General features: G+C 40.3%; 1 protein-coding gene across 2 annotated transcripts; it reads right to left on the bottom strand.

Annotated features, from left to right (window-relative positions):
* Positions 1-1516: 1516 nt before the first annotated feature.
* Positions 1517-23526, bottom strand: IKBIP (IKBKB interacting protein). 2 transcript variants are annotated; one of them, XM_070410875.1, is made up of 3 exons: positions 23094-23523; positions 14616-14733; positions 1517-2432 (listed from the first exon to the last, which is right to left on the bottom strand). In XM_070410875.1, exons 1-3 carry the CDS (start codon positions 23267-23269, stop codon positions 1677-1679), a joined length of 1050 nt encoding a protein of 349 aa, XP_070266976.1. In that variant the 5' UTR covers positions 23270-23523; the 3' UTR covers positions 1517-1676. The 2 variants fall into 2 exon arrangements, with proteins under 2 accessions (XP_070266976.1, XP_070266975.1); XM_070410874.1 differs by lacking the exon at positions 1517-2432 and adding an exon at positions 6927-10030 and having other exon boundaries at positions 23094-23526.
* Between the last annotated feature and the right edge of the window lie 152 nt (positions 23527-23678).

Genomic DNA, 23678 nt, shown 5'->3' on the forward strand with positions numbered 1-23678 from the left:
TGGGTTGCAGGCACATCCCCAGTGGGAGATGTGCAGGAGGCAGCTGGTCAATGTTTCTCTCTCGTCGATGTTTCTAGCTCTCTATCTCTCTCTCCCTTCCTCTCTGTAAAAAATTAATAAAATATATTAAAAAAATAAAAATAAATAAAAAATAAATAAATATGTTCATAGAAAAACTCACAAGGACATATAAAAAAAATGAATAGTAGTATTGACTGAGAAAAACGGATAAGCCTTAAAGAACCTGGGAGATGCAGGCAAAACCACACCTTCATCCGAGGTGTTGCAGCCTCTGATCAGGTCAGCCTCCCTCAAGTTTCTCTTTGGCAATCCTTCTCAATATCCACATGAATTTCCTCAGGATTTTATTACAAATGCAGATTCTGATTCAGCAGCTCTGAGGTGGAGCCTGATATTCTATATTTCTAACAAGTGCCTGGGTGAGGTTGATGCTCTGGTCTCTTCGAAGGAGAGAGAGCTCTGTCTATTGGTACTGGCCTTGTGGTTCCAGATCCCATGAGCACTGGTTATGGCACAATTCTTCCCTTGGGATACTCATGAAATTAATAGATTAAACGTCTTCCCCTGTTTCTTGCAACCAGAGCCCTGATTAACCCCCCTCATAGCCAACTGTAAGTTCTGTAAGATCAGAGGATACTTGTTAGCCAGCTTTGTAGCCCCCAAAGCACCTACACTTGTGCTGGGCACACACTGAGCACTCAAACAATTTTCAAACAAATGAATTAAACAACTAAGGACAAAACTACCTCTTTCGCCCTAGCTGGTTTGGCTCAGTGGATAGAGCGTCGGCCTGCAGACTGAAGGATCTTGGGTTCGATTCCCATCAAGGCCCCATGCTCGGGTTGTGGGCTTGATCTCCAGTAGGGGGCGTGCAGGAGGCAGCTGATCAATGATTCTCATCATTGATGTTTCTATCTCTCCCTCTCTGAAATCAATAAAAATATATTTTAAAAAATACACTAAAAAACGATCTCTTCCTCTAAATGGATAATGAATGCAACAACCCTGATTCTAATGGCAGGATCCAGTTAGGACCCCAACCACACAGACTATGCTACCTGGCAGTCAGTGAGGGCAAGTGGGGATTCAGATTCTGCCCCATCTAGTTTCCCAGTGCTAGACTGGCAGATCCTGCTTCTCCCCACTTGTCTGAGTGTGTGTGTGTGTGTGTGTGTGTGTGTCAGGGGGATGCATAAGGTTTTTTTTTTTTTTTTTTTAATATATTTTTATTGATTTTTTACAGAGAGGAAGGGAGAGGGATAAAGAGAAACATCGATAAGAGAGAAACATCGACCAGCTGCCTCCTGCACACCTCCTACTGGGGATGTGCCTGCAACCAAGGTACATGCCCTTGACCGGAATCGAACCTGGGACCCTTTAGTCCGCAGGCCGACGCTCTATCCACTGAGCCAAACCGGTTTTGGCGAAGGTTCTTGCTAAAAAAAGTTTCAATTACATGTTTTAGCATACTTATTTTGAAAAATCAAGTGCTCAACCCTTTTCAAGATTTTATTTTTACTGTACAAAATGGAATCATGTACAAAATGGTATTTATTCCAGAATTTCATTATTTCTAACTTGTCAGTCTCTTCATGACATGACAGAGGTCCCATTTAAAAAACAACTTACTTCAGTCTAACCTAAATAATATCAAACTAATCCGTACCTGAAATGTGTGTTATTTCATCTTTTATATCCTTAATCTCAGCTTGGACTATTGTTAAATTAGATATTTTTTCATGTAAGAAAGCAATTTCTTTCTCTCTTTGTAGTAAGTCAGCAACCAGTCTCCCAATGCGTAGTGTTAAATCATTTACCAACGGTTCCAAACGGGAAAAGTCCTTCTTTAGATTATACACCTTAGGCTTTAGATCATTTGCAAAAGTCACTGTCTTCAGAACTTTAGCTCTGTCACTTTCTAAGCTTAACAACCTGTCTGTGTGCTTGTTGAAGTCACTCCTTAGCTCCGAAAGCATCTTCTTAACAGAGTTAATTCTCTGTGAATTTTCAGATGCTGTCTTTCGGAGCATTGCTGTTCGGTCAATGCTGCTGGAAAGGAGATCACCTATGTTTTTTACTGTATTTTTTTCTGTTTTTTCTATTTTACTTTCCAGTTCTTGCACAGAGTCTGTCAAGGATGTTATATCAGTTACTAAACCTGAAATACGGCGTAGATCTGTCTTTATAGTTGTAATCTTGAGACCAACATCTTTTGCCGTGGAAGTTGTACTTTGGTCTACTTTTGTAATATCTTGTGAAAGAGTCGTCAAATTGTTGTTCAATATGCCCTGTTTTTCAGTTATCCTGTTGGACCAAGTTTTCAACTCATAAATTTCCTCCTGTAGATGCTTCAGATGAGCAATTATTTGAAAAGACTTCCATTGTTCCATGATAGCTTCAGACTTCTGACACTATAAGAAAATATAATACCACAGTAACTAAGTTGATTAAGATCTCAACAGTTAAAATTTAACTTAATTTTGTTAATCCTCACCCGAGGGTATTTTTCCATTGATTTTTAGGGAGAGTGTAAGAGAGAGGGAAAGACAGAGAGAAACATCGATGAGAGAGAAACACACACATTGATTGGTTGCCTCCTGTACGAGCCCCAACCAGGGGAGGAACCTGCAACCAAGCTACCTACCCCTGATTGGAATCGAACGCTGACATTCTATCCACTGAGCCAAACCGGCTAGGGCTTGACTTAAATTTTATGTTAGTTTTAACCATAATTTCACTGCTCCTCTGGAAAGCATTTGATAAAAGATGTATTAAGTATGTTACTAATGAATAAGAAGGAAAACTAAGGAAATATAAAATGTTACTGAGAATGACATTTTTCAGTTATTATTTTTGTACTATCAATCCTCTGTACAGTGACAAAATGAGCTAAATAATAGTGACTTATTTTTCTGTTGCTGGAGAAGGGAGGAACCTTCTAGATGAGCACTGGTAGAATTGAAGGGCCAAACAAGGCAATAAAACTTCTGAGACATAAATTGTGTGTAGTTATAACAAGTGCCAGAAAGAATGTCCAAGACACTTTAAATACACTTACCGTCCTATTACTTATATGAATAATTTTCTGGGGTATCTATCTTGAATAGTTCAATTTAACTAATTCTTAAGTTCCTAATATGTTATTAGGCATGCCAGGTGTGAGAGACATAAAGATGAATACAGCTTAGGCCAGTGATGGCGAACCTATGACACGCGAACTCATTTTTTTGGTTGATTTTTCTTTGTTAAATGGCATTTAAATATATAAAATAGATATCAGAAATATAAATCTTTGTTTTACTATGGTTGCAAATATTAAAAAATTTCTATATGTGACACGGCACCAGAGTTAAGTTAGGGTTTTTCAAAATGTTGACACACCGAGCTCAAAAGGTTCGCCATCATTGGTAGGCTGAGTTCTCAATTCAGTTTATTGGTTTAGTAGAGAAGACAGGTGAAAAACAAAACAACAAATAACAAAAGCTATCTCCACGGTTCCAAAATTCCATGATTCCAAATACAAGTGGTTCTCAGTTCTTGTATGTTTCAATGCCATTGTCCTTCCCCACTATCCACTGTATACTGATATCTCTGAATTGTCTTTTTGGTTTAACTTGGACACATTAGCTGATGAACATTTTGAGTGCCTGGCATTATTTCAAGTTGTTTTTGTTGTTGGCGGTGGTGTGTGCAGGAGGCAACCAGTCAATGTGTCTCTCCCACATCAATGTTTCTCCCCCGCCCCCCTTTTGATAGAGAAGTTAGATTGTGAAAATGTCATTGCAGCTATGGCAATAAGGGACAGCCACAAATGGGAAGGAAATTGAGTAGTGATTGCAAAACCACGTTTTATTTTTAAGGGGAAAGTTTTGCAATAAAATGTATTTGCTAAAACAGAAGATCCCCAAGGGTGAAAAGAGATGGCTTACTTTCACCTATTTCATTACTAGGTTATCATTTATTAATGTATCTACTCTGTAAATGTTGTTTAATAGCATATAATTAAGATACCTCAGAAAGAACTAAGTTTATTCTTAAAGGATCAGATCACTAAGAAGCTGCTAGTAAGCCTCTTTGTTTTACTTGGTAGCTTACAAAAGCAATTTACCAAGAACTTCCACTGACCTTTACTAAAATATAAGCTTGATACATACACTGTAGGATTTGTCTACTAATTGTTTTACTGAATTATTTTTAAAAATTACTTATGGCTTGCTAAAGCTACTTAGTTAGGATGTACAGAAGACAGGGAGAGTCTACCAGTACCAGTAGCAGTTCAAAAGATTCAGCCAATAATTTGAATATTTACCAAGTTATATATATGCTAGAGGCCCGGTGCGTGAAATTCGTGCGGGGGGGGGGGGGGTCCCTTAGCCTGGCCTGTGCCCTCTTGTCGTCTGGAAGCCCTTGGGGACATCCCTCTCACAGTCTGGGACCCCTTGCCCCTTACCGCCTGCCTGCTCGCTGCTCCTTACAGCTTGGCTCGCTGCTCCTTAGCGCTGCCACAGAGGTGGGAGAGGCTCCCGCCACCGCCACTGTGCTCGCCAGCCGTGAGCCTGGCTTCTGGCTGAGCGGTGCTCCCCCTGTGGGAGCACACTGACCACCAGGAGGCAGCTCCTGCGTTGAGAGTCTGTCCCCTGGTGGTCAGTGTGCGTCATAGTAACCGGTCGTTCTGGTTGTTCTGCCGTTAACGGTTGCTTAGGCTTTTATTATATAGATGCAAAGTACTAAGCTAGATTGTCCTACAATGATAAATATTGTCTGGATATACAAACATAACAACATGGTTCCAGGGAATGATTTCTGGGTCCAATTGGCTTTCCAAAAACTTTGCTAAAAAATCTTTGAACTGCACTAAACGACCTGGAAAATGTCTCTAAAATTTAAGACCACTTTAAGCCTGAAGGAATCATATCATTTGGCACAATTCCCTCATTTTACAAATTAAAAACCTCAAAATCAATTGCCCAAGAACACACACTTGGTGGCAAAGCCTAGGTCAGAAGATTCCCAACTAAGGTTCTTTCTCCTCCCCTGCTTTCTCACTCTTTCCTGAACATTGATTAATTCCTTCTTATGCCCAAGGTCACAGTTACAACTTTTGAGTGACTCAGTCTAGTTTAATAGCGATATGGTAGTTGTTACTTTGCTATACCAAGTTTGGTTGAATTACAGCTTTTTGAATCCTTAGGGTAGTTCTACTTACAGATTCCTTGTAATTTTTTTCCCTCCCCTGGTTGAACAGCAGTGGGCTGCATCGAATAGTGTGAGGTCAGTGGCCTCTGGAGTTGGACAGACCCAAAAGCTTGTTTGCAAGATTCTTAATCTTGCTGAGTCTCAATGACCTCATTTGTAAAATGGGTCATAGTTAGCAAAGCTGTGGTGAGAATGCTAATGAACAAAATAAACTAACAAACAAAATAGAAACAAACTCATAGATACAGAGAACAGACTGACAGCTGTCAGAGGGGAGGAGTTAGGGGAGCTGGGTGAAACAGGTGAAGGGATTCAGCAAAAACACCACCACCAAAAACTCATAGACACAAACAACAGTATGGTGATTACCAGAAGGAAAGGGGGTGGGAGCAGGTAGGGGAGGATAAATGGTGGTGGAAGGAGACTTGACTTAGGGTGGTGAACACACAATATATAGATGGTGTATTATAGAATTGTACCTCTGAAACATATAAATTTTTTTTTTATTTTAATAATTTTTATTTCTTAAAGTATTACAAAGAGTATTGCATATGTCTCCTTTTTTCCCCCCCTTGACATTCCCCCGGCCCCTACCCCCCGCCCCCCCCCGCCCCGTGTCTTGTGTCCATTGGTTAATCTTATATGCATGCATATAAGTCCTTCAGTTGGTCTCTTAATCCCCCCCCCCCCCAACCCTCCCCAGGCTTCCCACTGTAGTTTAACATTCTGTTCAATGTTGCTCTGCTTCTGTATCTATCCCTGTTCATCAGTCCATACTGGTCCCCTTTATTTGTCCCAACCTCACTGGAGTAGTCTCAACCTCACCAGGGCCGTCTGAGCCTCACCAGGGCCGTTTCAACCTCACCGGGGCCGTCCCTACCTCACGGGGGCCGTTTCAACCTCACCGGGGTCGTCCCTACCACACCGGGGCCGTTTCAACCTCACCGGGGTCGTCCCTACCACACCGGGGCCGTTTCAACCTGACCGGGGTTGTCCCTACCACACCGGGGCCGTTTCAACCTGACCGGGGTTGTCCCTACCACATCGGGGCCGTTTCGATCTGACCAGGGTCGTCCCTACCTCACGGGGGCCGTTTCAACCTCACCGGGGTCGTCCCTACCTCACGGGGGTCGTTTCATCCTCACCGGGGTTGTCCCTACCACACCGGGGCTGTTTCAACCTGACCGGGGTTGTCCCTACCACACCGGGGCCGTTTCGACCTGACCAGGGTCGTCCCTACCTCACGGGGGCCGTTTCAACCTCACCGGGGTCGTCCCTACCTCACGGGGGCCGTTTCAACCTCACTGGGGTTGTCCCTACCACACCGGGGCTGTGAAACATAAATTTATTAACCAATGTCACCCCAATAAACTCAATTTAAAAAAAGAAAAAAAAAGACATGCCAAGTGCCTGGATGACGTGACTCAGTGTTTGAGCACTGACCTAAGAACCAGGAGGTTATGGTTCCATTCCCCGTCAGGGCACTGGAGCATGCAGGAGGCAGCCCATCAATGATTCTCTCGCATCACTGATGTTTCTCTCTCTCTCTCCCTCTCACTTCCTCTCTGAAATCAACAAAAATATATTTTAAAAAATCATGATGATGTATCAAATATGGTGATAGGCCAAACAATTAAGTAAATAGAAATGAAGGATACAAGAGATCACATCTCTCTGACAGGATGGAGGTTTAAAGAACAAACTCCAGCTAACTTTATAATCTATTTTATTAGTACGAAAATAAAAACAAAGAAATACAATTTTGTCAGTGCACACAGACAAGAACTTAGACATTCAGAACTCGAGGAATTTATGTTAAGATTCCAGAAATTAATGCTGTGACTTTTAATAGAAAGACTCTTCCATTTTTATGATCCACGGCTATCCACCGTAGTAGAATGTATTTGGGATTTCTCCCAAAATGTGCAAATTTACATAGTACAACTACCTGACCATAACTACCTTTTGTAACTGATTGCTTTCAAGTTGTTTGTGCTTAATTCCACTGAAACTGCATTACAAAAAGGGACTACAGTTGGTTATTGGCAAGAATGAACAAGAATAGTACTTCCATATACAGTTGTCTCAGTTTTCAACACCAAGTTTGGACACTCTTGATATATCAGTTTACCAATAAAAGTCTCATGTGTTCCCCCCAATCCTGCACATTTCTGATTATCGTTATTAGAAAAATACAGCTAGGTCTCTGCTTAATCACCTTGGTATGCCTGTCTTATTCCTTGTGACTCTATTAGGTAATTTTGAGTAAAATAAATCACTATGTGAAACAAATATTTTTGGGTAATTAGTTTGGGGACCCTTTAAAATAATGACATACTTTTAACTACCCTAATTGTCATAATTTCTCTCTCTTTTTTAAATGTTTATTTTTTGTGTACCTGGCTCACTGTGGGGAGTGGTCCTGGGGCAAAGGAGAGCGGGTGGAGCAGAGCCTGAAAAGCAGAGCCTTTTATTTTAATTTTTTTTAAAATATGTTTTTATTGATTTTTAGAGAGAGGAAAGGAAAGGGAGAGATAGAAACACCGATCAGGTGCCTCCTGCAAGTCCCCTACTGGGGATGGAGCACACAACCCGGGCATGTGCCTTGACCACCTAGGAATCAATGGGTGACTTCTTGGTGCATAGGTTCAGCCACACCAGCTGGGCAAGCAGAACCTTTTAAATTTGTTTCATCAAATCCTGTGCCTGTGTGAAGAGGCTGAAGGTTGCACCTCTGGATGAGAAAGTAACCACTCAGGCTTGGGGAAGGCGAGTGAAGGGGATGCCTGGAGAGCTGCGAGATGGTGGGAAGCTGAACTGGTCCCCAGAAAAAGGAAGCAGAGGTGGCAGGCTGGCTCTCATTTCTCGTTTTGCTGCTTTTTCCTTTTTAAAACAGGCCACAGGCTTATTGGTGTATGTTCTCGATAGAGTAATTTACCTAGAGATCCTGTATCTAGCAAACTCAGGAGTCTGCAACACAGTCAAAACTTTTTTAAAATAAAAAGCTCAGCTATACAGAGATATTCCAAAGGTCCATACTTAAAGCATACTCATGTCATTCCTAGGAAAAGCCTTAAAAAAACCCCCCAAAAAACAAACAGAACAAAAAAAAACCCCCTCAACCATATGGGTGGGGCAAAAGTAGGCTTACAGTTGTTTGTATGGAAAATAATACACTAATGAATAAATAATAATACAAGAATAAACTTTCGCTTACTCACAACTGTAAACCTACTTTTGCCCCACTCTATATTACTCTTGTTTAAAAATTCTTACAAGTATCTATAACACAGTTTAGAACCTTAACAAAAAGTAAAAACATTTCCAAGGCTCCATAGTTTTCAAAAAGTGCATATTAATTCATTGCAAAGTACCCCAATCTTGCTCTTGGGCATGTTATTTTTTTAGTTTAGACAAAATTCCTATGAACTCCGTAGTCTGGATTCTTAGCCTGTAGTAAATTACAAGGGAAATGAAGGCCCAGCTGAGGCTGGCACTTCACCGACCCACCTGACAGTAACAGGTCAGTGGGTCACCTTTTCAGGTGACAGAGGAGATATAAGAAGTAGACATAAGGTTTGAAAAATAGCAAACTGGGGTCACTTAGTGAGGAGGTAAACACCCCTCATTAGCTACTAGAGATACTATATATTTGGGTCCAATGGGTGAAATTCATAATAATGACCAGTAATTATTAGAAAAACATGAAAAATATTAAGGATATTACTTTAAAAAAAGTATATATATATATACATATATATATATATAAAGAATTATTTTTATTTAAAATGATTAAAATGAAATAAGTTGTATTGCTTAGAGATAAGCTTTGATTGTCTGGATAATATACTTCTGTGGACATCTCACCTCTTTCCCAATAATGTAGGGTAAGTGAGACATATCAAAATAACACAGAAGCATGGAACTAATAAATTGATGTACAATAATATGATTCATCAGAATAAATGTAGTGCGTTTAAAGGTTACTATCAATTCCTTTATTTTCTAGATTACGTTCTTTTAAAGTTCCCTTTTCCCCTGCACTTGAATATACTATAAAGTCATGAACTTTTCCTTTCAGAACGTCCAGTTCATTTTGCATCTTTAATATGCTGTTGTCGTACTGAAGTCCTTCAAGAGTTTTCTGCATCTCCATGATCTCAGATACTGCTTTCAGCATATCATCTTCCATATTGAACATCTGAAGAGTTAAATCTTCCATTTTCTTTTCTGCCCCTATCAGATCCTGAGAGACTCTGAGAACAGAGCGAATTGCACTTTCAATGGTTGGCAAATGTGTCTTGCATTCCTCAACTTTGGGTTCGTAGTTGGAAAGCTTATTAGTCAGGTCTTCATCTCTGGCCAAGAGAGCATGCTGTTCCTCTTCCAACTTTTCCACTGCTTTTGCATCAGAGCCCAGCTGCTCCTCGACTCGCAGAAGATCCTCTTCTTCTTGTCTTTTCACTGTTCTGATATTTCTGAGTGTGCTGTCTTCCAGATCTTTTAGTCTTTCCGTGAGCAACTTTATTCCTTGTTCAGCTGAGTTAATTTGGACAGTCACTTGCGAATGCATATGCTTTGATTCTGATTTGAAAGTGTCTGTATCAGCATTCATTTCTTCCAGGCTTCTCTCCCAGAAATTTGTGACATTTTGGAATTTCTCATTAAGGCTTTGCATCTTTTGAGCGAGCATCTCTTCACTAATTTGAATGTCATGCATGATATGCTGGAGGCTGGATACTTCCTGTTCAACCTGGGTCACCAAAGACATGGATGATGTAGCTTCTTGCAGGATACTTTCAGTAGATTCAAGCTGCATTTATAACACAAAACAATTCCCAAGGCTACTTAATAACTTATATTAGGGAAACATACTTTAACAGTCACGTGCCAATTTCAAATTCTGAAGATGTCTAAAATACCAAGTATATCAGAGCCATCCTGGCAAAAACATTTATTACTTTCATGTTGTTTTAACGTATTTAAATTTAATAGATTAGCACTATGGCTGAGAAATATACCTGAACTTATAATGCTAAATATTTGCACATTTTCATGGAGGGATATTCAACTGAAAGATAATGCTAAAGGGAGCCTGGAGTATAGCACATTTCTTTCTTTTTTTACTCCAATGGAAAGCAACTTAGTTGTTATTTCTATGGTTATTTGAATTTTTAAGGAACTGTAAGTTAGTTATACAATTTTTTCACTTTTCTAAATCCAATGATTCTGGAAGAGTTTCTGCCTGAAAAAAAAAATTGGTTGACCGACCTTTGTGGAGAAGATACCAGAATCAGATCTTACAAATATCACAAAGGCAAAATGAAGAAAAAGCTAGTGTAGTGAGACAACTATGTCAAATAGCAAAGTGTCCTAAATATCTGTAAATTATGGTAAGCTCCTGGCATGTCCTCATGTGCCTGGAACATAGGTAGATGAGGTTGTGCGTCTCTCTTAGTCTACACTTACAAAGATAACAGCCTTAGAGACACAGGAAGGACTAGAAATGAATATCACTTTATCAAATGTTTGCAGCCTTGTGTTGAAGACTTAATACTGTTCAAGATACAGTTCTGCCCTTAAGCAGCTTAGTGTAATTGGGGTGAAAGTCAAGTCTATATACGCTATGATAGGGGAAGAACTATGGAAGCACTTACATGGGGCACCCAAACGAGACTGATGATCAAGGCAAGTATTCTAGAAGCATTATCTAGTATCTGCTTCTAATTACTTCCTCCCTAAATCATCCTACACACTATAGTCAAATTAAGCTTTTAGGAACTGCTATGTATATCGTGGTACAATATGATGTTTCCTAAAATATTGGTACAATATGATGTTTTCTAGGTTCAAGTCCCAAATTCTATAACCTCTCTCTATACTTGTCTTCCCTCCTCTTTGCTTAGCTGAGTTCTGTCCTTCCTTCAAGGCTCAGACCAGATCTCAGCTCTTCAGTGCAGCATTCTCCCATAACCCTAGTCCAGTGATGGCGAACCTATGACACGCGTGTCAGAGGTGACACGCGAACTCATTTTTTTGGTTGATTTTTCTTTGTTAAATGGCATTTACATTTATACAATAAATATCAAAAATATTAGTCTTTGTTTTACTATGGTTGAAAATATCAAAAAATTTCTATATGTGACATGGCACCAGAGTTAAGTTAGGGTTTTTCAAAATGCTGACACGCCAAACTCGAAAGGTTCGCCATCACTGCCCTAGTCTGACAGCCCGAACTCCTGTACAGCAGCACATACTGTATTATGTATTTGCCACCTATTTGGCACTCAGCACATATGATTCAAGAATTTTTGAGTGTTCACTCTGGGCAGGACCTGTGCTAGACACTGGACATAAAATTATAGATATAGTATAGTCCCTGGCTTCACAATTTGGCAGGGGACACAGAGATTTGGATCTTTTATATTCTAGAGTTCCAGTAAGACTTATTGAGTGTCCTTTGTTCCATTATTATATAGAGATATAGGAATATAGAGATACAAGACACTGTGATTGGCCTAAAGATCAGTAAAGGAGTCAATTAACAACAACAAAATCACAATAGATTATGACTTGTGTTATGACAGAATTAGCACGGGAGAATGGATGCTTAAGGAGAGGTTAGAAGTCTGGATCTCAGTGAGGGAAGGCTTAGGAAGTGACTCGGAAATCTGACCCCTTAACAGACTGATGAATGAGACAGTGAAGATAGGAGAGCTTCTAAATTCCTTAGGCGAAGAGAGCACATCTGGCACATTTTTGTAGTCCCCGTATCTTGAGATATAAAGAACATGTTTGCTGATGTTTAGGAAGAAGAGTGGTGTCCAGCCGGCATGGCTCAGGGGCTGAGCGTCGACCTATGAACCAAGAGGTCACGGTTTGATTCCCAGTCAGGGCACATGCCCAGGTTGGGGCTCAATCCCCAGTGGGGGGCATGCAGGAGGCAGCTGATGAATGATTCTCTCTCATCATTGATGTTTCTGTCTCTCTCTTCCTCTCCCTTCCTCTCTGAAATGAATAAAAATTTATTTTAAAAAAAAAGAAAGAAAAAGAAAGAAGAATGGCCATAAACCTTCTGGGCCCACCCCCATCATACATGAAGCAGTTCCAGGTGACAGCTGGGAGCAATGTGCAACCCCACTGAATAATACAATAGGAACACTTTGAAACCTTGTTTACAAATTATCTTCAGTGCACACATGTAGCCATAATACAAGTTCCTTTAAAAGCCAATTTTGAGAAATACTTGTACTTTGGTAATACTGCTAGGTTTAGTTGTCTTGTTAGCAGCATTTTGAAGAGGCAAGCTTATCTTCCCCAAAGGTAATTTCCTACCTGGACTGTTCATCAGAGCATCACTATATTCTGAGGAATATATCTCAAGAGTCCCAAAAGTTCAAAAGGATAACAAGGTTTCAAGATTTAATCTGCAAACATATACAGCGACTAGTATACCACAACAGCTGTCATTTATGGGCTGCCAATATATTCTAATAGTTTTTCATTTTTTTAAAGAGAGCGAATACCTTTAAAATTTATTACTGCTTGAAAGTTTTCAAAGTTTACATATGTATTGTATCTCATCTAATCCTTATAAAAATTTGTTATTCTCATTTAATAAATGAGGAAACGGAGGCCAAGAGGAGTTAAGGTGATTTTTTTCTGAGGTGATGTAGTTGTGAGGGAGTCCAGGTCTAGTTGTTTTTCCTCCTACTCCATGACACTAGCCGTGAGGATCAGCTTTGTGAGAAGGCAGCTGTTGTTAAACTACTCCTAGGCAGACTGGGAGAGAAAGAGCTATGCAAAGACTGAATATTTTTTGGATCCTATGATAATATATATTTTAATAATTAAAAAATCTGTTTTAAAAAGCATTTTATTTGCTATCAAATTTTTCATTTAAAAAGGAAATCTTTCTTCAAAATTTGCTTTCCATAGCTTTTAAGCACATTCAGTTTCTGTTTTCTGACATTTTTTTTCTATCATCATCTCCCTGATGAGAGGGGCCTCCAACAATTATAACCAGATTCCAACTTGAGCTCTACGTCAAAATACCAATTCTTTTTTTAAAAATTTTTTTAATTGATTTTTTACAGAGAGGAAGGGAGAGGGATAGAGAGTCAGAAACATCGATCAGCTGCCTCCTGGCACACTCCCTACTGGGTATGTGCCCGCAACCAAGGTACATGCCCTTGACTGGAATCGAACCTGGGACCCTTGAGTCCGCCGGCCGACGCTCTATCCATTGAGCCAAACCGGCCAGGGCAAAATACCAATTCTTGCAGCTCCTTCCCAGAGGCCCCTAAGCTCACATTCGATCTCCTGGCATGTTCGAGGGGATGTATGATTATCATCCACGGCTTTTATCTTCTGAGGGAATATATGCCCATTTTGTGCATGAAGCTGCAGGAACTTAGACCCTTTATTTTTTTTTCTGTTTATTTTTATAACATTCTTTTTAAAAATTTTTTTATTTTATTGATTTTTTACAGAGAGGAAGGGAGAGATAGAGAGTTAGAAACATCGATCAGCTGCCTCCTGCACATCTCCTTCTGGGGATGTGCCCACAACTCAGGTACATGCCCTTGACCGGAATCGAACCTGGGACCTTTCAGTCCACAGGCCGATGCTCTATCCACTGAGCCAAACCGGTTTCGGCTTATAACATTCTTGCTCACCCTGGTGCCAGACACAAGTCCTATCTACCTTATGACTTAAGTAAAGATATAGTGCATGAAGAAATGAACAAACAAGATATGTTTCCCAATGATACTTTGGTCCCCACTAGCCAGGCAAGGCCCACAGATGTCTCGTTGATTACAGCAGACCCTCTCCTGAGAAGTGTAGTAGTTAACATTTTTTTAATCAGTTGCACATTTCTAAGAATCATAGAAATAATGCATCTGCATTTGCAGCTTGAAGAAACACAACAAAGACATGGATTTCAATTTTCATTTGGCTACAAAATCAATATTTATTTTTAGGTTAATCAGTCTTATATGCACACATATATGTTTACCAAGCAGGAAGTAAAGAATAAAACACTGATGAAACCTTGCCCAACAAATGCTTTTCCTATTCTAATTTTATACCAAAATATCAAGCATATACACTTGATATTTAAATAGAAAACTGAGGTCACCTCAATATGAGCATGTTAGTCTTTTCAAACAATAACCGTAGTTGTATTTTAAAAAATTATTTTCCTTTCAAAATGTAATTTAATTCTAAATTGGATTGAAGGGAGAATGTAAAAAGGTAGGGAGACCTGTGAGAGTTAAAATAGCATTGCTTAAAAGGCAAAAAAAAAAAAAAAGAATTTATGAACTGGGGTAGAATGATGATAGGAGGAAGGAAAGTGGAAAAAAATCTTCCCAAATAAGACAATTAATAATTACCTTTTCTGAAATTAAACTGATTTTACTTTGAAGCCCTTGGAATTCGTTGTTTTCTATTTTCAGTAATTGGTATTCGTTTTCCACCTTTGCAAACTTTTCCGATTGTTGAAATACAAACCTGGAAAAGAAAAAAAAAATCACTATCTTACCTAATTCATATGTATTTAAGTCTGAATTTTAAAGGAGTATTTTTTTTTTTTAAAGGAGTATTTTATACCCACTTCTGGTAAGGACGACATAAATTCTGGTATAGATACTCGCAGCTTTTATTATTTTATTTCAATAAATATTTAGGTAGGTAGTGGTTAAATGATACTACTCATGCAAAGATGAATGAAACTGCTCCTGTTCAAGTTCACAGCTAGCTTAGTGAGCAAGACGATGTGATAGTTGTAATAGACATATGCAGAATATTTTGAAGGAGGAAATAATGAATTATTTATTTTCTTAAAGGTCTTAGTCTTTGCCTTTTTATCAATTAATTAATTAATTAATTTTTTTACAGAGAGGAAGGGAGAGGGATAGAGAGTTAGAAACATCGATGAGAGAGAAACATCGATCAGCTGCCTCCTGCACACCTCCTACTGGGGATGTGCCCGCAACCAAGGTACATGCCCTTGACCGGAATCGAACCGAGGACCCTTCAGTCTACAGGCCAACACTCCATCCACTGAGCCAAACTGGTTAGGGCAATAATGAATTATCTAGAAAAAAAAAGTTATCTCTACTATTTTGCCTATGTAAAAAAAGCATTTTTAAATGAAAATGTAAAAGAGAAAAAAAAGCAAGCAGTGGAATGGAAGAAGACATGATGGTGATTAGAAGTTGCAAAATAACCAGACCCAAAACTGATGAACACAGGAGTCACTGTTAAAGTGACAATAGAACACATATGCAGTGCAAGGTGTATCATATACACAATTGTTTATAATAAGAAATACACGTCATATCGATGTACTTTGGATGTCCTAAAATTGGAGTGTTTTTCCATCTGGCAGATAGTGCAGGGTAGAAGCATGAAAAAGTTATCCCAGTTTTAAAAACTATAAATGGACTGTTTTGTGTTTAGAACTTGAAATGAGCAAGCACAAAAGACATGCTTCGAATATAGTACCATTCTGGTCCATCTACTTTGACTCAATTCTTTGGGATCTGAAGGAACAGCAGTTGAAATTCTTCGTGTGTTTGATGCATCAAAAAGCAGTGGAAGGTTGGGAGGAGGGGGGCAAAAAGGGAGAAAATGGGAGTCATCTGTAATGCTGTCCACAATAAAAAGAAAAAAAGAATAGCATGACACAGTCAGCCATTTTTCTATCATATTAAATTTTTAATAAATTTCTGCTATTAGTAAAAAAAAAAAAAAAAGGCAGTGGAGCCCTGTTCAGGTGGCTCAGTTGTCTGGAGTATCATCCTGTACACCAAAAGGTTGCAGGTTCAATTCCTGGTCAGGGCACATACCTAGGTTGTAGGTTCGATCCTGGATGGGGTGCATATAAGAGGCAACCTATCGCCCTGATCTGCAACCTTTTGGTGTACAGGATGCCAAACCGGTCAGGGCAAAGAAGTATTCTTGAACAATGTTCAGGATCCCTTCTTTGCTTTCCACCTGCGTTCCTCTATCTGGCCAGAGAGTACGGCTTCTGGAGAATCCCCAAGGCCCGTAAGCCACCCAGGAAAAGAATGATCTCAAAACAAGTTCTTACCTTCACTGGCAGCTCAGTGGCTGGGAGTGGTTGGGGCAAACCAGAGCAAACTGGCTGGGAGGCTTGTAGAGTAAGCCATGTGGCCAAAACTGGATGGACCAAACGGGGATAGGAAGTTTATTTTGTAGTTTTTTTTTTCCTTATTGTGTGACTGGCTCAGTGGATAGAGCGTTGGCCTACGGACTGAAGGGTCCCAGGTTCGATTCCGGTCAGGGGCATGTGCCTTGGTTGCGGGCACATCCCCAGTGGGGGTTGTGCAGGAGGCAGCTGATCGATGTTTCTCTCTCATTGATGTTTCTGGCTCTCTATCCCTCTCCCTTCCTCTCTGTAAAAAATCAATAAAATAAATTTTTTTAAAAAAAGAGACAACCTATCAATGTTTCTCTCTCTCTCAAATCAATAAAAACATATCCTCGAATGAGGATTGAAAAAAAAAAAAAAAAAAGGCAGGTGGAGCAAAACCCGTGAAGCCAGTGTCTAAATCGGAGTACATATACCAGTGGTTCAAAAGCTTTGCTGCATATTGGAGTCACCTGGCAGTTTTAAAAAAGTCTGATGCCTGGGTCACACACACAGAAATTCTGATGTAATTGGTTGGGGATTTGACTTGGATATTGTAAAATTTAAAAGCTTTCCAGGTTATCCGAATGCTCAGCAAAGTAAAAACCACTAATTGACACTGGTTTGTGAAATTGACTTCGGAAGTCAAACATTTAAAGATCCCAAAATTCAATGGAGGGGTAGAAGATATGAGCTTTGTGCATCATTGCAAAGGTGGTGACATTTCAAACTCATAAATGTCATCATTATGCTGTTTCTATAAAACTATTCAAAACTAAAATAGACTTTTTGCTTTTTAAACAAATGTTTACAATGTCAGATGAAATAAATTTATTTTAGTGATGGCTCCCATCCATTCTATAACACTGAATGTGCTAATAGGAACTTTTAAATAAAACTTCTGGTTATTAGAAAACGCCATTATCCTAATTTTTAAAGATGGATATGTAGCCCTGGCCGGTTTGGCTCAGTGGATAGAGCGTCCGCCTGCAGACTCAAGGGTCCCCGGTTCGATTCTGGTCAAGGGCATGTACCTTAGTTGCGGGGTACATCCTCAGTAGGGGGTGTGCAGGAGGCAGCTGATTGATGTTTCTCTCTCATCGATGTTTCTAACTCTCTATTCCTCTCCCTTTCTCTCTGTAAAAAATAAATAAAACATATATGTATTTTTTAAAAAGATGGATATGTAGACTTAATTCTCTTTTGATTGGTTGTTTCATTCTTGGCTTTTAAGAGGTTCTTTTCAGAGTATAGGCTTATCTGAGACCAATAGACCAAGGATAGAGACCATTCTAAAGAAATACATCTAATTTCAAGGACTTTAATTCTGAAAAACTAATTTTTAAAACAGGCTTTTTAACAGGAGCAGTTCAAAGCCTTTTTACACCCATCTTCCCTAGTTTAGATGAGACAAACAATTAGGTTCTGCTAAGGGCTACAGCTTGTAATTGAAGAAAGAAAAGAACTATAAGTAATTTTGGAGTAAAGATTTCTATCTCTAGGGCCTTGCCTCTTCTTAGATTAATAATACTGGTTGAGTGTGGATTTGGGCAACTTTGGCTCTGCCATTTACTAGCTATATAACCTCGCTAGGTAAGCTAATGAAGTTATCTTTGCTAGTTTCCTCATCTGTCAAGAGGGGATACTACTACTGAGTTCATAGGGTTGTTGTACAGATTAAATAGGTTCTTATTTGCAAAGCTCCTAGACAGTGCCTAGAGCAGGGGTGGGCAACCCCTGGCACGCGTGCCAAACATGGCACGCCAATAACTTTTGCTGGCACGTGAAACCCTCTCTTATAACTTTCCATTTACAATTTTTTCTTAATATCGACTTTTTTTATTTTTCAGATAAATTCAGTGTAGGTGCATCTTAGATAAATAATTTTACATAACAAGTTATCTTAAAGACCATAGACATGGATTGACCAGAGAGGGAAAGAGCAATTTCTATGCCTCTGCCTTAAATCTCCCTGCCTTCCTAGATCCGACCAGTGTTTTGGTTTCATCCACATACGCTTGTGAATATTTGTTCTCAGTGATGAATTTTGTTAAGTCTCGTAATAGGAGTAGCCTGACGGATGAAAGTAGTAGCTCGTGCATATCTCTGAAGGTCACGAAATATAAACCTGATGTAAAAATCTCTGTCATCAGTGATGCAGCAGCAAAAGTCCCACTGATAATATCAAACGGGGTCATAAAGTTTCCTGTCGGATTAGCAGTGTACATGTATACATTAAAAAAATAAATGTATTTTTCACCATCATATACTGTTTTTGTCGCTCGAATGAATTTTATTTCTTCAAGGTTCTTCACATACGTACACATTAAGAGATATCACGTAGGCGTAACATGTTCTCAAAAAATTAGGGTTGGCACGCAGAAGAATTTTGAGTCAGAGATTTTGCTGGTTTTGGCACGCACTCACAAAAAGGTTGCCCACCCCTGGTCTAGAGTGTAACACCTCAGCTATTCTCTCGTACCCTTGCCTTTTCTTTTGGACTGCATTGTGCAGCTACTTTGCCATCCTTCTGACAAGCCTATAGTGCAGTGATGGCGAACCTTTTGAGCTCGGCGTGTCAGCATTTTGAAAAACCCTAACTTAACTCTGGTGCCGTGTCACATATAGAAATTTTTTGATATTTGCAACCATAGTAAAACAAAGATGTATATTTTTGATATTTATTTTATATATTTAAATGCCATGTAACAAAGGAAAATCAACCAAAAAAATGAGTTCGCGTGTCACCTCTGACATGCGTGTCATAGGTTCGCCATCACTGCTATAGTGGGTGATAGAAACCCCAGGCTTGTCCCCCTTTGAAACCAGGGTAGGGTTTATAGCAAATGAAGGATGCAATGAATGGATGAGATCTCGAACAGGAAAGAGAATAGCTCTTATTCTGTTTTGGGCCTCTTCTCCTTATGATATAGATAAAGGTCTTGAAGCCCAGCTAGTGCGGCTCAGTGGTTGAACATTGACCCATGCACCAGGAGGTCGCTGGTTCGATTCCAGGTCAGGGCACATGCCTGGGTTGCAGGCTCACTCCAGTGGGGGGGCCTGTGGGAGGCAGCCAATTGATGTTGATGTTTCTTTCTCATAGATATTTCTATCTCTCTCCCTTCTTCTCTCTAAAATCAATAAAAACATATTAAAAAAAAAGAAAGGTCTTGGAGGCTTGGAAATGTAGGAGAAAAGGACCCAGTTTAATTGGCTACCATAGTAGGGTTTACAAAAGGAACCTTTCTGACTCCATAATCCACTGCAGTCTATAGAGACTTCATACAGATCCAGGGCCCTATAGTATTAAACTGCATTTCCACATTGTGCTGCCTCTGCACAGCACCTTTAAGACTCTGATAGTCGCAGACAGCTGATTGAGGACTAATATTTTATAGGAGTTTCCCTGTTTCTGCTTCAACTTAATGAGAAAGAGGCAAATAACCAAAGGAAACTGTTATTATGGACCTTCAGCAAGAAAGGAAGTTTCAGGGCTACTGCTAGGGTCAGTACCCCCTTAGTTCTGTTTCATTTTTAGCATAATACTGAATGGTCAGAAAAACATTGATTATATTCCATTTTTTTAAAAAAAATATTTTTATTGATTTCGGAGAGGAAGGGAGAGGGAGGTAGAAACATCAATAATGCGAGAGAATCATGGATCGCTGCTTCCTGCACACCCCACACTGGGGATCGAGCCCACAGCCCGGGCATGTGCCCTAACCAAGAATCAAACTCTGACCTCCAGGTTCGTAGGTTGACGCTCAACCACTCAGTCAGACTGCAGGGCAAGAATAAACTATCTTTTAGATAAAACTTCATTAACAGAAAGATGAAAAATGGGGTTAGCCATGATTTTGCTGTATATGACTTGTAGTGTGTTAGATGATAGACAAAAAAACCTGAGTTAGCTGGCTGTTTAAAGAGCTTTTGACTTGCACTAGCTGGTTTGGCTCAGTGGACGGAGCGTTGGCCTGTGGACCAAAGAGTCCCAGGTTTGATTCTGATCAAGGGCACATGCCCAGGGTTGCAGGCTCAATCCCCAGTGGGGGGCGTGCAGGAGGCAGCCAATCAATGATTCTCTCTCATCATTGACGTTTCTATCTCTCCCTCTCTCTTCCTCTCTGAAATCAATAAAAATATATATATAAAAAAAGAGCTTTTGACTTCTTATACATAATTATCACAAATGTGTTGAAAAAATTTTATAAAGGCAATTTAGAAATCTGTTGAAACTTCCAAGAACACATTTATTTTTTACACTGGAACTTCTGGTTTTTAATTTACATAATTAAATAAGCTTGTAAAGTATCATTTGTGTCTTATTTAGTAACTACACAACTTTTAAACTTTTTGAAAGCAGAATTTCTTCAAAAATTTTCTTAAGAGTTTACAAACAGTATGCAAGCTAACACTCAAAGCCATATAGTCTTGGGCAACTGTTATCTCCAACATCTTATTGTTAAACTGTCAAGTCAGGACTTTATCTGTTACACATTATCTACTTACTTTCTAAACAAGAATTCCAAGCCTACAGGCCTGGAGGCACTGAAGTAGAGATGTCTTGAAATCCTCCAGAGGCAGTGGAAGGGTTCAAACTTCCCCTCCCAATTTAATCTAAGTGTAAGAAGATGGATAAACTGTGTTGACAGGCACATGTATTCAATGTTGTATTTTAATAATCATGACAGGGTCAGTACAATAAGCATTACGTATTTGACCAACTGACCTGTAGATGCTGAAGCATGTGTTCTAGAGGTAAAAAAATTTCGATGGCTTTGTTGTAATTCTAGTATTTTGAGATGCCAAATGTTTATTTGGAAAATACTTGCAAATGTCTTACCAGAATAATTTTTCATTCCTGAATTTACCATGAATACATATTTTGCTATAAACAGTGACTGAAGTATTTCTACTTCCAACTCTTGCGGCAAAAGATTTCACAAGAGCAATTAACAGTCAGCTATTTTAATAACAATCATAGAATCTGCCTGTTTTAGGAAAAAAGCTTTAGATATTGTTTTATCATTTTGCAAAGACAGTTAAAATAAAGTCTTCCTACTGAACGTAATTTCTTTGGGTCTAACAAATTCTGTGGAAAGTAACCTCACAGGGTAATTTGATCATATATTTCTAACTGGGCAGGTCATGGTGGGTAGTCACATCCTAGGCATATAACTTTTTTAGTAAAGGTTTGCCTTTGCCTTAGGCAAGCCCTGTCCATTGTTTCTGTTATCTAGGTTAGTACACCTTTGAAATAAATAACCACCCTCAGGAGAATTAATCTTGTTAACTATCCTATAATCAAATCCCCATCTTGCTTTTTCCCACCTTTATATATTCTTCCTTAAGTTTTTCCTTAATTTCAAAGGCATAAAAGAAACTGAAAAACTGTTACTCTCTGGGGAATTTTTAGACCTTGCTTCCCAGCAACTGTCACCAGTTCTGGCTCAAATAAACTATTAATAAAAATTCTCTAGTTTTGGACATTTCTTATGCCAACAGATTACTATTAGTGTTTTTCCCCAGGACAGGAACTAAATTTTTGAAAGTGAACAACTTGTGATATAATTTAGCTCCCATGAATATGTATCTTCAGATAAATTCAGTAAGTAAAACCAGTTGATCAGGTTCCAGAGAAAAGCAATGTATATCTTTGAGCAAACTAAATTCTATCACTGAATAACCTTCCCAATACAAAAAGGGTTTAACTTACTTAAAGAAGGCCATGCATTTTAAGGTATAAGAGCAGTTTTCAAAACAGTAAATTCAGTACATTTATTCCTTTAAGACCAAAATAAAATATTCCATAAAGAAAAATAACATTAGTAAAATGACAATATATCAAGAGACCATTTAATAATCAACATTTCACAACACTGTGACCAATCTTTTATTAAGTTCAACTTAGGATGAGTCACCACTAAAGCACAATTCGAAACTCACTAGCCTGAAAGATGTTCTAGACTAGAGGATGCCCAGGGCCCCTTCCAGAATTTGATCACTTTCGAAGACGAATAACTATCTTCTAAATACCTTAAAAATCAATGAAAAAATGGAGGGAAAGTCTAATGTAAAGTGTGTCTTGTCACAAGGGCTACGACATACGTTTGTAGCTTCCCAGAACCAAAATTCGCTCTGCAGCCTAGGAATAGACTCCACATTCACATGAACGCATGCACACGGATCAGAATATGAGAAATCCTCCAAGCTTTGATATAATCATTAACGTTTGTTGCTTTGAGATCCTAATGAATTCTTTCAAGGTTGCACACGTGGCCATCAGGCATTTACAGGGCGGGGCGAATCTGTCCCGGACGCATGCATAGCGGACTGGAATAACGTGTTTATGCAAACGGTAGAGCTTCTGAAGTGTAGCAGGCACTGCATAAAAAAAAAGTTTGGCAGAATCTGTTCTCTCTTAAGAAATGGCTGACTCGTCCCAAACCTCCCCCTCAACTGCAGTTGAGCGATCGGGGCGCGATCCTGGCGCAAAGTTAAAACGAGTTACAGGAAAAGAGCGAAAAGGAAGAAGTTGGGTTGTCCCTTGGTTGAGGTCGAGGCAGAGGAACAGAAGCCGCAAAATTGGGGGTGGGGGGGAAGGGTTGGAGATCTGTGCATGCCGAGCCGGGTGGGGCCAGGGCGGGATTCCGACAGGAGCGGGGCGACCGCTGGAGGCCGGACTTGGGGCCCGTGCGGCCTCGCGTCCACTTACCAGGACAGGCCCAGGCACATGCCCAGCGACAGCAGGCTCACGCCGGTCCGGGGGTCCGCCCAGCCCCCGCTTCCACCGGCCCGCGCCTCGGCGCTCTTCCCGCCCTCGCTCCGCTTCCCGGGATCCGCGGGGGCTCCCTTGGGCCCCGACTTCTTCCGGTTCTTCACCTCGGACATGTCTGGAGGTCCGGAGGACAGCAGACTCCGGGCGGCCCCTACACCCAGAGGGAGTGGGACGTGGCCGCCTCAGCCTCCGCGGGAAGCCACGGCGGTGACCGCGCCCCCGCCCAGACTTAGCGCCGCCCACGAACCAGGCCCCTCCCTCTCCCGGCCATCCTCGCTGCTTCGCCGGGTCCTCCCGTCTCCTAGTTCCTCCAGCTCAGTCGGGCGGTGACCTCACTACCCGCTTCCTCAGCGTGAATGCTGCAAACCCCAGGACATCGCCAATTCCGGAAGCTGGCGGGCCGCGGGACGCAGGGGTGGGGCGGGGCAACGCGCGCAAAGTCCAGCGCGCCGCCGCCTGGGTCCTCCCCTCACGGGAACGCGGCGCGCCCCTGCGTCTGAGCCACGCCCCTAAGCCACGCCC

This window comes from Myotis yumanensis, unplaced genomic scaffold (assembly GCF_028538775.1).
Source record: "Myotis yumanensis isolate MYYU_CA2020_CCGP unplaced genomic scaffold, mMyoYum1.0.hap1 SCAF_3, whole genome shotgun sequence".
Classification (NCBI taxonomy): domain Eukaryota; kingdom Metazoa; phylum Chordata; class Mammalia; order Chiroptera; family Vespertilionidae; genus Myotis; species Myotis yumanensis.

Excerpts from the sequence above, each read along its gene's own strand:
- IKBIP (XM_070410874.1), bottom strand. The coding sequence starts at position 23,269 with ATGTCCGAGGTGAAGAACCGGAAGAAGTCGGGGCCCAAGGGAGCCCCC. Across the intron at positions 14,734-23,093 it reads ATGTGCCTGGGCCTGTCCTG|GTTTGTATTTCAACAATCGG; the intron begins GTAAGTGGACGC and ends TTTCTTTTCCAG. Across the intron at positions 10,031-14,615 it reads TCAGTTTAATTTCAGAAAAG|CTTGAATCTACTGAAAGTAT; the intron begins GTAATTATTAAT and ends TTATAAATGCAG.